Consider the following 12,496-nt stretch of genomic DNA (forward strand, 5'->3'; position numbering starts at 1 on the left):
TTTTTAAAATCAGTGGAGTTTCCCTTTAAGGGCCTGCTGAAAAACGAGATCCATTAAGATTCGCTTCTTAATGGGAATCGGCCATAAGTTTCACTGCAGATTACCTTTAGTTCCTATTAGAAAAGCTGAAAATGCATCTAGAACCAATCACCTGTGTAACCATTAGGATTACACCATGGAATCAACCCAGCAGGAAAAATACAAAATACGCAAGGCAAGGCAAGCTTATTTATCTAGAACCTTTCATATGCTGTGGTCATTTAAATGAGAAAATACAGAGATGATTCAAGTTAAAATTTGGGTTTGGCCAGATTTAAAGTGTATAGTGTCAGGGCTCTGCTAACGCTCTCTGTCCACTGGCTCCATTTAAGAGCAGCATAGTAGCTAAACGCTATCTATCAGGAATGTCAAACCCTTAAAAATGGCTATAATTGGATTATCAGAGGTGAAGAAGATCCTCAGCTCTGCTAAATAGCCAAGTAAAGCAAAAACACTGCATACACTGCTTTCTTAAGCTTCATTTCTATTAGTATAGTTTACATTAGCACAGGAACCGCTACCCTATGTAGTACCAAAAAGGGTTCTGCTATTGTCAAAGCGAAGTCAAGCTTGTAGCAACAGAAGAACCCTTATTGGTTCTATATATAGAACAATTTTAAAAAAGGTTCCATATAAAACCATATACAACACATTCTCCATCAATCTGAAGAATGATTTCACCATGCAGAGAACCATTTAAGCCTGAAATCGTTCTCTATAGAACTCATGCTTCAAAACAGAACCATTCTCTTCACTAAAGAACTCTTGAAGAGCCATTTTTTAGGAGTGTAACATTAAACAAAACCAAGTGAGGTAATACACAAAGGATTTTGATTCTTTTCTATGATAAATCATAGATTTTTTAAAAATATAATTAAAGCAACAGAGATACAGCAGACAGTGAATGTGCACCACAAGTAATATAGGCAGCCCTGATGAGTTCAGAGATAAGCAGAAACATGAAAGAGAAAAGGGGAAAAAGGCTCCACGTATAGATTCCATATTGCTGTTGTTGGAAGAAGACCTTGTACCTCCAAAAAACAACTTTACAGAAGAAGGAAAAAACAGACTTTACTTCTAATGTGAGTCAATGGAACCAGACTTTTTTCCAGGTCATTTTGGGCCGTTTCTTTTGGTCCATTCATCATGAAATTTACATACAATGTAAAGAGAAACAGGTATTTTCAAATTATATCAAAAACTGAAAAATGTCAAAAATGGAGATACGAGGTTTTCTTCCGACAGCAGTGATGTTTTATAAGATATGCACAAACTGTAGTAGCTGCACTTACGAAAAAGAGGAATGTTGCAATCAATAGCCACAAAAAAATCATTATATTACTGTATTCTATATTGATATATTACGATATCACTATATTCTATATTGAAATAATGTATTTAAAACACGTATTAAAGATAAAGTTACATATTCTGTAAATAAAATAAAGATATTATTTAAGAAATAATAAATACATAGGTGCACTCACATATAATGCTGATTGCAGTTCACGAATTTGTTAATCTGTGGATTATTAATTCATTAAAGAATTAGATGTAAAGTCTGTTAAAACCAGCTAAACTTTGCATTCAGTAGTTTTAAGTGTTACTTAGCAGTTTTGCTCACTTTGCTCTCATGCGTTAAGAATTTGTGTGTATAATAGGTAATCAGTTCTATATTAATGGTCTATACTGGAGATATTTATTTACTACAGAAAGAGGCATTCTGGGCTTTACTGAGTGGGAGATAATAGGCCTTCTCAGTACCTGAGGTCGTTCGGTGACTGGTTCTTCATGCCTGTGACGTCAGAGCCATGGGCGTTGGGGCTCTTTAGGCGTGACTGAGGGAGAACGAGTTTCACTCAAACTCGAACTCTCTATGGAGCTCAGACACGAGTAGAGCAGCTCTCCGAAACAGGTAAGACCTCATCAGACTCACTTATTACTGTTAGACTTTTATTCTAGAAGTTTGGGCTTTATTTCTCCCGTCTGGTCACGCTTTTGTTTGGCCTGCTTTAAGATGCCCAGGCCAGCTTGCTTTCTAGTGGTATTATAAGCTGAGTGGACGCAGGTGAGGGATGCAGAGAGAGTTTTCAGTGGTGGACCTGGCCTGATCTGACCTAGTGACCTGCTGCTGGGATTTTGTTCGTTATAATTGGTTTAAAGAGCCAGTAAACACGATTATGAGGCCTTGGTGGGCCTGCATTGATCAAATCAGTCAGATTCAGTAGGCTCAGCTGGCAGTCTGGCTTGTGGTCTCACCTGAGCTGGACTTGTGGTTAAGGTTCATGCATGCAACAATAATTTATAATTATACAATATCTCTGGTGGGCTACATTTACCAGTTTGCCTAAGATGAGATCACAGAAGCTTTTTTCTCTCTCATGACCTCCTCATTGGCCTAAAAGCACGCCAGCTTTTGCAGTGCAACCAAACAGGCAGAAGGTTTGACACAGATTTTTGTCCTAAAATAAAGCCTCCAACATTTTTTTAATCTTGGTTTATGTTAAAAACAGAAATAAATTTGATCCACACGTGACGACGCTCTTATTCGCCAGCTTCTCATTCGAATTATCCGTTCCACCTTAAACGTGCATTAGTTGCGTCCCGGCGCCTCTAGGCTCTCAATGTAACTGCTGCACCATTTAAGGTGGAACGTAAAATTCGAATAAGACGCTGGTGAAACTTGCCAAAAACACTTAGCTGTTAGTCTCCTCACAGGAGCTGATGTTGATTACTCGGTCCACACTGATAGATCGATAAGACTCAGCTTTTCAGTCTCTCCTGCTGGTAGGTCAGTGTAATGATCTGCGGTCACTGTGATATCGCAGCTTCAGACAGGCATCCCAAAGGCACTTAGGGGTTCTTAAGAGATGTAGTTGATGAAAAGATGAGTAAAGTAGGCTGTCCTGCTGCTCGTGGTCAGATCTAACAGGGTCTACCATGCTCATCTAAGGTTAGTTAGGTGGTAAGGTTCTGAACCCAAGGTTTCCACACTTTTTAGGTTTATTTGGCTTAAGAACGGCTATCTCAGAATTGTGCCACTGGTCTGTGGTGAAATGACCAGTCAGTGACTGTAGGTGCATGTGCGTAAAAGCAGAGAATGTTGTTTTTTCATCATCCTGAGGAATGAGGGTAAGAAGTCTCGACTGACGGTTTGTCCGGTTCAGGAGATCAGCACATGTGGCCTGATCGCATTCCAGCCTGAACCAGTCCGATCACTTCTGATTCACACATACAGACCCCATTCTGTCTTCCTCCTGGATGCTTTGTCACTTTTTCCTCTCCTTTAAAGGTGTACGTTTACATTTGTGACTCACGTTGATCAGATTAGGTCTGTGCCTCTTCCTCACTTGAGTTCTGCACAATGTGTTATTGTTATCGTGATCAAATTCTGTCACGGTACTCTTTTTCTGAGTATATTGAGGTTTGGTCAGTACTTTAAGGCAAGGCAAGGCAAGTGTGTGTGGGTTATTCTTCATTTGCAGTGTGAAACCATGTCACAGAGGTTTCAGGGCTTAAAAAGATGCTTAAAATATCAGCAACGGCTCCAAAAGTCAGTATGTACACTTACACAGTTGAGCTAAGATTAAAGAACACTTTTTCCGTATGATTTCTCTGATTTTTCTTTTTTTTAATCCTGTTTTTTATTCGCTCTGCATCTGTAAAACAGCTCGTCACAAACCAATTTTCAACTGTTTTTAATATAAAACAATATTTTTAAGAAATTTAACAGAGGAATTTGTATAAAACGGATTCATGTTTACTTTTTATATCATTAATGTTATACTACATTTTAAAAATATCTACTTTATTTAAAAAAATCATTTGGTCTCTGCTGTTATCAGGACTCTTATATTTAACACAGTATTTTCAGCTCTATTAAACTGCCTCTTTGGGTCGAGGCTCATCAGAGAGGAAGCATCTCGAGGCATGAGAAGGTGAGTCACACTTGCTCACTATTTCATTAATTTATTAATAATTTTGTTTATCAGGCAGCTCATAACTTCTCTGTGTCACTGGTGTTTTGTGCTTTAATGGCTGGGACACTAAAATTATCAAAATAATGGCAAATATCATTTTTATTACTGATTTTAAACAGTTGCACAAGGTCACCTGATCAACCAGTTTACAAAATCCTCAGTTTTAACCAGAATGTCACTGGAGTCACCGTCACTGGAGTTACACTGTATTCATACAACACCAGTGACTGGAAAATATGTTTGTAATTAAGCCCCTTTCTGCATATATGATAATAGATGTTAATGGACATATTAAGATTATTTAATTTTGGGATGAATTAAACTGATTTTTTAAAAAATGTATCCACCTGAATTCCCACTCCAAATGGAGAATGACTTGTGTGTGTTGGTGTGTGTGTGTATATATAGCACCTTTCATACACTGCAGGCAGATTATAATTTAAATTAAAATTATAATATAAAGCATAAAATAAAGGAGACTAGAGATTAGAAACATGGCACAAACAATAGATTTTAAAAGAGAAGAATCAATAAATTAAAAATCAGATTAAAAGTTAAATGAGGATAGTGGAGCGGTGTTGGAGGAGAGAAGTGCAGTAGAGCTAACAGTGTTTAAACTCAACTAAAAGCTGCTCCAACAGGAACGTTTTGAGCCTGGATTTTGAAGTGTCCAGTGTCGGGGCTCTTCTAATGCTCTCTGTCCACTGGGTCCATTTAAGAGCAGCATAGTAGCCAAACGCTGCTTCTCCATGTTTAGTCTTCACCTTTGGCAGGACTGACTGACCAGTTCCTAATGATCTGAGAGTTCTGCTCGGCTCATATCGCTGCAGCAGATCAGATAAATATGCTGCTCCTGACCATTAAGACGTTTATAGAGCAGTAACAGCTCCTTAAAGCCTATTCTGGAACAGACTGGCAGCCAGTGTAGGATTTAAGATTGGGGGGGTTTCCTTCTTTTACTCCTAGTGAGACTCTGTCAGCTGCATTCTGAACCAGCTGAAGCTGTTTGATCGCCTTTATTGGGGTTCCAGTTGGGAGATCATTACCGTGATCAACCCTGCTAGAAATAAGGGTGTGGATGAGATGAACATCTCTGATCTTGATGTTCTGAAGGTGATAAAAAGCTGATTTAGTAACTGCTTTTACACGACTGATAAAACTGAGATTAGAGTCCATCAGTACACCAAGGTTACGTACTGGTTCTTTAGACTTTAGGGCTCTCAAGTCCAGATAGGCAGCTAGTCTTTGCCTCTCATTGCTATTCCCAAATAAAATAATCTGTTTCATCTTTATTCAACTGTAGAAAGTTTTGTCCTGCCTAGTTACTGATGAGCTCAAGGCACTTACAGAGTGAGTCAAGTGGACCATAGTTGTTTGGGGAAATGACCAAGTAGATCTGAGTATCATCTGCATAGCTGTGGTAAGATATCCCATAGTTTTGGTTTGGCCAATAGGAAGCATGTATACATCAAATAAGAGCATTAAACATTTGCATGGGTCATAAAAAGAGCTTTAGACAAATAAGAGCCTGTAAACAACAACAACAACAACAACCACCAATATAGAGTAACTTCCTAAACTGCATGGTAACAAGAAGCTGATTGGATGGCAGCCTCTTATGACATCTTATTTGATTCATTTATTTTTACCCATTGTTTAATTTCTTTCTATTTTTTCCTGAAATCAGATTAAATTTAAATGTTTACTCATTTTTCTTTAAAGACATTGTTTAGTTCTGTGAGCCTTTCTCTACCAGCTAGTTTTGCTAGCGCATGTTTTTTCTCCAGCTTATTCTCAAACCTCAGAAAAACTGAATACCATGATGTGTATCGTGACATTCTTCACGTATTGTGATGTTACATAGTTCTGCCGTGTCACCCGGCCCTACTGTACCCCCTAAAGCACCCCTAGCTGAGCCGCTCTGAGTCACGTAGCCGTATGCTAACTGTTCTGAATCTCCTGACGGGAGCGTTTTGTTGTGCTAACCGGTTGGTGTACATGCCTCAGATGGTTTGTAGTGAGTCATGTTCGAGCACAGAGAGTTTATGACTGAGATAGAAAAGGTACATCAGCCTGAATCAGTACATTTCCTGCTCAGGCCTGGGCTGATAAAGGGGCTAATGTTATCATGCTACATATCAGCCAGGTTAGGCCTGTTCAGATTATAGCCTGTTCAACTGCAGTGCTAATTAGTGTTAGTCTCTGAGTTCTACACTTAGCTAAATGAGTCAGGTATATAATTAATACAGGCTAACACTGAGTTAGCATTGTGTGCAGGCTAAACATATTGTGTGGGCTAACTTGACTTGGATGGGTGCACTGTTAGCATCAGCACACAGGTGAAGAAGTGATTCAGTGACATGAGCTAGAAAGAGTCACTGTAAATTAGAACCCATGAGGAACTGTGTTGAACACTTGAATGTGTTTCAAAGTTTTTGCCGTAGTATCGTTTTGATATTAGCGTTATGATGTACTTGTAGCTGATATCGTGACTGATATCGCCTTGGTGTTAACTGAGGCTGGGACCAGACTGCTGTGTTTGTCTGGGTATCTACTTCAAATGTGTTGATGCTTTTAACCTATTGAGTTTATAGTGTTTTGAACGGTCACTAATGTTAGCTAAATGCTAGTTTTTTAGAGTTACTCTAGCTTTTTCCACCATCTGCTCTGTAAGTCACTTCTGACCACATTCATCTCTGAAGGACCAGATAAATAAAGCCTTCAACTGGAAACTAAATGCTTGCTATGCTGTTTGGTTCCCAGATACACGGTCAGAAAACAGTCCTATAGTAGAGTAAGGGTAGCCAATTAAAAACATTAAAATTTATGTGTGTGTGTGTGTGTGTGTGTGTGTGTGTGTGTGTGTGTGTGTGTGTGTGTGTGTCGCTGTTGTCGGAAGAAAACTTTATCTCCAAAATGGTAACTTTACAGGAGAATGAAAAAAACCTACTTTACTTTAATGTAAGTCAGTGGAACCAGACTTTTTTACAAGTCATTTTGGGTCATTTCTTTTGGTCCATTCTTCATGAAATTCGCACACAATGTAAACGTCAACAGGCATTTTCAAATTATGTCAAAAACTGAAAAAAAAATGGAGATACAAGGTTTTGTTCCAACAGCAGCGATATATAATCAGTTTTAATTTAGTTTATTTGTTTTTGTGAGATATTGGGTTTTATATATTGATGTTTTTATATATATATATATATATATATATATATATATATATATATATATATATATATATATATATATATATATATGTATGTATGTATATATGTATATATGTATGTATATATGTGTGTGTGTATATGTGTATATATATATATATATATATATATATATATATATATATATATATATATATATGTATATATATATATATATATATATATATATATATATATATATATGTGTATGTGTATATATATATATGTGATATAGGACATCATACTAATCGGCTCATAATCTACTCTTAAAGATGGTTCTTCAAGGGTTCAGTAAACAAAATGGTTTTATATAGAATCACCAACACCTAAAGAACCATTTCTGTGATTAAAGGGTTCTTTGCATTACTAATTGGTTCTTCAGATTAATGGAGAATGTGTTTTAGATGGTTCTATATAGAATCTTTTTGAAAAGGGTTCTATACAGCACCCAAAAGCGTTCTTCTATTATTACGATGTCAAGCCTATAACAGTAGAAGAACACTCTTTTGGTGCTGTATAGAACCATCTACAGCACGTTCATCAATCTGAAGAATGATTTCACCATGCAGAGAACCATTTAAGCATGCAAAGGGTGCTTTTATGTGTTTATGGTTCTATATAGAACCTTTTTCTGTACTGAAGAAGCATTTTTTTAAATGTGGATGTTACTGTGCAGTTTATACAGTTAGTCTGCTTGTTGTTGTTGTTGTTTCTCTGACTGGTCTGAATCTGTATGATCAGTGCTGCTGGTCAGTGTTCTGAACATACTGACCATTCCTATTATATTCTCAGAAAAGAGTATCGTGACAGAATTGATCACAATAACGATAACATGGTCATCTACAGTAAGGCTTGATACCATCATCATTACAGTAGAGGCTGACGTTGTTCAGTTTTTCGGGGAATCTCTGGGCTTTACTGAGAGAAGTGCTGAGTGTTTCTGGTTGTTTGTCAGATCTGACCATCTGTTCTGCCCTTTTTGAGTGTAACTTCCTCAGTTGTGCTCTTGTGAGTAGCTGAAGGTGTTTAAACTCCTGTGTTCTGACTGTTTATGAATGGAGTGACGGCACAGCTGCTGGTTACGCTCCATCAGCGTCTCAGATCAGTTAAGCTGAGCGAACGCAGTGAAACTGAAGAGAAGTCGTCAGACAGGCTAGGACAGTAAATGGAGTCATGAATGAGTAATTGGGCTCATCCGTTCGGAATGCACTCACTGACCGGCCCATAGATGCCGATGTTGGTGATATAACTGAGTGTTGATGATATGATATGAGTTTCTTACCTCGTTTGAAGTTTTGTGTGATTATCTAACCATGTTTTTGTCACCGGTCAGTCGGGGTGACAGTGTGGCAGAAATGTCGCAATACGTAAAGAAATTTTTGGATCTTTTTTTGTTTTTTTTTTTTTCTTAAGTTATAAATTAATTTTTGTTTTGTTTTAATCAATTCCAGATTTCTTTTCTTAAGAAGAGTCTTAAGGCTTCTCTTACTGCAATAAAACCGCAGTAAATCCAGTTAAACGGGACTAATATTACTCTCTTTACAATGAAACATGCATTCGATCAGTGTCTACAAGCACTGACTATATACATGATATGCTGAGGAAAGCTTATTGCTTATTACGATAATGATAAAATATATTGCCCAGCTGAATTGGTTGGCTAATGTGGCCAGTTTTGTTGTAGTTTTGGGTCTTTTTGTTTTTGTGTGTTTGTTTATTGGGGCATTACACTTGGTTGTTAGATTAGTTATTGATGTGTAATGTTAAATAAAAATAAGTTTTTGGTTGTCTTTTAAACTGTCCATTTTCTGTGTGCCAAAATATCAAGATATGTATAGTTTATCATGAAAATGTCTATGATATATCAGCTCATTAAATAAGCCCTTAATGAGTAAAAGTGGGTGTGTTAGAGCAGGAAAGCACTGTGTGTGTGTGACGGTGGGCCTTCAGGAATTTATTATTGTCAAATAAATTCTCACTGTATTGGTAGATAACTAATCTGCTAGTAAACAGGTAAAAAACATCTAGAAAAAACTACAAGATTGACTAGATTTAGGAGCATTTTTGTGGTGTTATCATTATTTACTATTATTAACTAATGTTTTGTATAACTTTGACGAAGTAGTATAAATGGTTAAAGTACTGATTGTTCTGATTGTCTAAAATGTTATTTAGTTATGGTTCGGTTAGATTTGGTGGAATAATCATCACAGCTCTTGTGACGTTTTATACCTATAAGCCATTTTAGTGATGTTCAGTAAACTCTGCTCTTCTGTCTTCACTGACTTTGTAATAACATTCACGATGGGCCTTCAGGAGCAGCGATGGGAATCACTGCTTTATGGATCCAACCGTTTCCTGTACAGAGGGTCATTAATGCATCTGATTGTTCTTTGCATTGTTGTGGTTCTGTGTCTGACCACTGCCTTTACTGAAGAACCTTTGAGGAACCACTCTGAGTGCACTGGTCAGCCTGTTGCTCACAAAGTTTATGGAGATGGGTGATGGAAAGCCTGTGGAACTTGGTGGAGAACCTGGGTCTCCAGAGAGCTTTGTTTATCAGCTGGTTGGTTTTGGTCAGTAGTTTGAGTGAGCTGGCCAGCGCAGTCTGAATACGAGGCTAAATCCAGCTGAGGCGAGTGACGGTACATGTTTTTAACCCTTTTTGATGGTGCTGTTGTTTTTTTTTCAGTGTGGTCTTCGGTGTGATGAGACAGAAGTAACCCGTTCCTGAGGAGCTGTGTGACCGTAGACGTTTGTTGACCGGCAGCGATGGAGCGGCCGGCGCACCTGAGCAGCAGCCAGTCTGTCATGAGCGGCCTGGACAAATCTCCTGCTTCAGCCTTCAAACCAGGGCACTCGCGCAATAACAGCTCTGGCTCATCGTCCAGACACTCCAGACAGGTCAGACACTCCAAATCAATACTGCACAGCATTTCCAACATCGTCACAAGTGTTTTCGCTGCTTTTGTAACGTTTTGCAACATAAATCTGACCCATCAGTCTGAAGGCGAATGCTAGAATTAGGGCTTGATGTGAATACTTTTAATTTTTTTATTATTCTCTCAACTGTTCTCAAATATCTTGAATATTCTTAATGAATAAGAAAAGCTCAAGGCTTTAACTTTGTTTATTTGTAAAATAAAACGTTATAATAATATTTCATTAATTGCTGCTTGTATCTCCAAAATAGCAACTTCACAGGAGAAAGCAAAAACATACTTTACCTTTAATGTAAGTCAATGGAACCAGACTTTTTCTAAGCCGTTTCTTTTGCGCTATTCATCATGGAATTTACAGTCAATGTAAACAGCAAGAGGCATTTTCAAATTATGTCAAAAACTGGATATGAGGTTTTGTTCCAACAGCAGTGAATTATTTTAGAATTATTTATTCACAGCAACAAAAAGCTGTTATTTCAAGACACTTAAAACACTGCTTTTCAGTAAGATAACTAATCTGTCAACATAGACCACTTTTTTTGATAAGCACTTAAAAATGCCTAGAAATAAGTTGAGTAATAAAAGTACTGCCTCTAAATGAGACCTATTAGATAGAATTTCACTGGCCAAGCTGGTGTCTTTGTAGTGTAATCATATTAATAATTCGTTAACATTTAATATTTTTGTGTAAATTCTACTAAACACTATAAAAAGAGTGAAAGTAATTTGAAGTTATTCAAATCATTTTCTCACATTTTAGTAATACCAAGTTATACTTCAGCTACATTTGATTAAAGGTCCACTGCAGCCTGAGTGACACTCTTTAAGTTGTTGTTGTTATTAAATAGGCAAAGCAAGTTTGTTATATAGCACCTTTCATACACTGCTGTCATTCAAAGTGCTTTACAAATGAGATGTCATTTAAAAAAGTAATGGAGAACGGAAAATAAAAACATGATTAAAACAATAGATTTAAAAAAGAAATTCATTTAATAAACAAATTATTATTATTATTATTATAATTAAAAATCAAATTAGAAATTAAAATTTTAAATTGGGATAAACTGCCATTACAATAATTAATAGTTAGGACTATTTAGTTGATGATGATGATGATGATGATGATAATAATGATAATAATAATAATAATAATAATAATAATAATAATAGTAGTAGTAGTAGTAGTAGTAGTAGTAGTAGTAGTAATATTATTATTATTATTATTATTATTATTATTATTATTATTATTATTATTATTAATCATCATCATCAGTAAATTGCGTGCTCTTCTGACTTGTCTGACTCATTCTGACTCTGCTTACATGCTTGTGCAGAACTCCAGAGACTGGGAGATTGTGACGGATCGGCCGCCTCATGTCGGTGCTCCTGGTGCGTGCGTGGAGAAGAACAGCATTCCGGGCATTTGTGAGGGCTATCTGATGAAGAAGAGGAAGTACCCGCTTCAGGGCTGGCACAAGGTGTGACAGATGGCATCTCAACACTGACCACGCCGTAACTTTTTCCCCACCGTCCTGTTTTATACTTACAGTCTCACCTTTTCTCCAAAACAGAGATACTTCATGTTGGACAAAGGAGTCCTGAGATACGCCAAGACCCAGCAGGACGTGAGTAACAGGGGTGTTTCATAGAGCTGCGCGATACGGTCACAGTGTCAAATCACGATTCTGATATGACTCACAGAACGCTCCTGAAAAAATACAGTAATGAAACAGAAATAAAATAAAGTGCCACAAAGTGTCATTGAAGAACCATTATTGGTTCCTTAAATAGTCACTTTTAAAAAGGGATCTGTGACTGTGAAGTACTTTTAAAGGCATGGAGAACCCTTATGTAAATGTTCTAAATCACTTTAAGGGTTCTTCCTAGAACATGTGCATGTGCATCTTTAAACTTCAAAAAAGCTTTTCACACTCACATCATTTGTGGTTCTTTAAAGAACCATCCATTGAAAGATTCTCTAGGTTCTTCTTTGTCATCACACAAAGAACCTTTCAGCGGATAGATCTTTAGGTTCTTCTGTGTCATCATGCAAAGAGCCCTTCCTAGCACCTTTTGTTGTGTTTTTAAAAAGAGTGTATATTAAAGCAAGTGATGTCATGGAAGAACCATTTTTGGTTCCCCAAGGAACCTTTCAGTGAATGGTTATTTAAAAGAACCGTTTTTGTAAAATGCATAAGTACACGGAACCTATTTAAAGTTTAGCAATCATCTACATGATGTAAAAATTCTACGTATATCAATTTTTTTTTAGAACCGCTTAGGAACCTTTTTAGTTTTAAGGGTGCTGGAGAATTTATCCAACCAT

General features: G+C 37.0%; 1 protein-coding gene across 2 annotated transcripts in view; it reads left to right on the forward strand.

The window, feature by feature from the left end:
• The first annotated feature begins 1,896 nt into the window (after positions 1–1,896).
• LOC118805214 (oxysterol-binding protein-related protein 6-like) overlaps positions 1,897–12,496 on the forward strand; it is a 32,446-nt gene continuing 21,846 nt past the window's right edge. Inside the window, exons 1-4 of one of the 2 annotated variants that reach the window (XM_036565861.1) lie at positions 1,897–1,954; positions 9,921–10,132; positions 11,505–11,648; positions 11,742–11,795. In XM_036565861.1, the coding sequence (XP_036421754.1) occupies positions 10,001–10,132; positions 11,505–11,648; positions 11,742–11,795 (330 nt within the window). In that variant the 5' untranslated portion in view covers positions 1,897–1,954; positions 9,921–10,000. Of the gene's footprint in view, positions 1,955–3,927; positions 3,978–9,920; positions 10,133–11,504; positions 11,649–11,741; positions 11,796–12,496 lie in introns of those variants that run through there. The other variant, XM_036565862.1, reaches the window with a different exon arrangement.

Source organism: Colossoma macropomum, unplaced genomic scaffold, assembly GCF_904425465.1.
Source record: "Colossoma macropomum unplaced genomic scaffold, Colossoma_macropomum, whole genome shotgun sequence".
Taxonomy (NCBI): domain Eukaryota; kingdom Metazoa; phylum Chordata; class Actinopteri; order Characiformes; family Serrasalmidae; genus Colossoma; species Colossoma macropomum.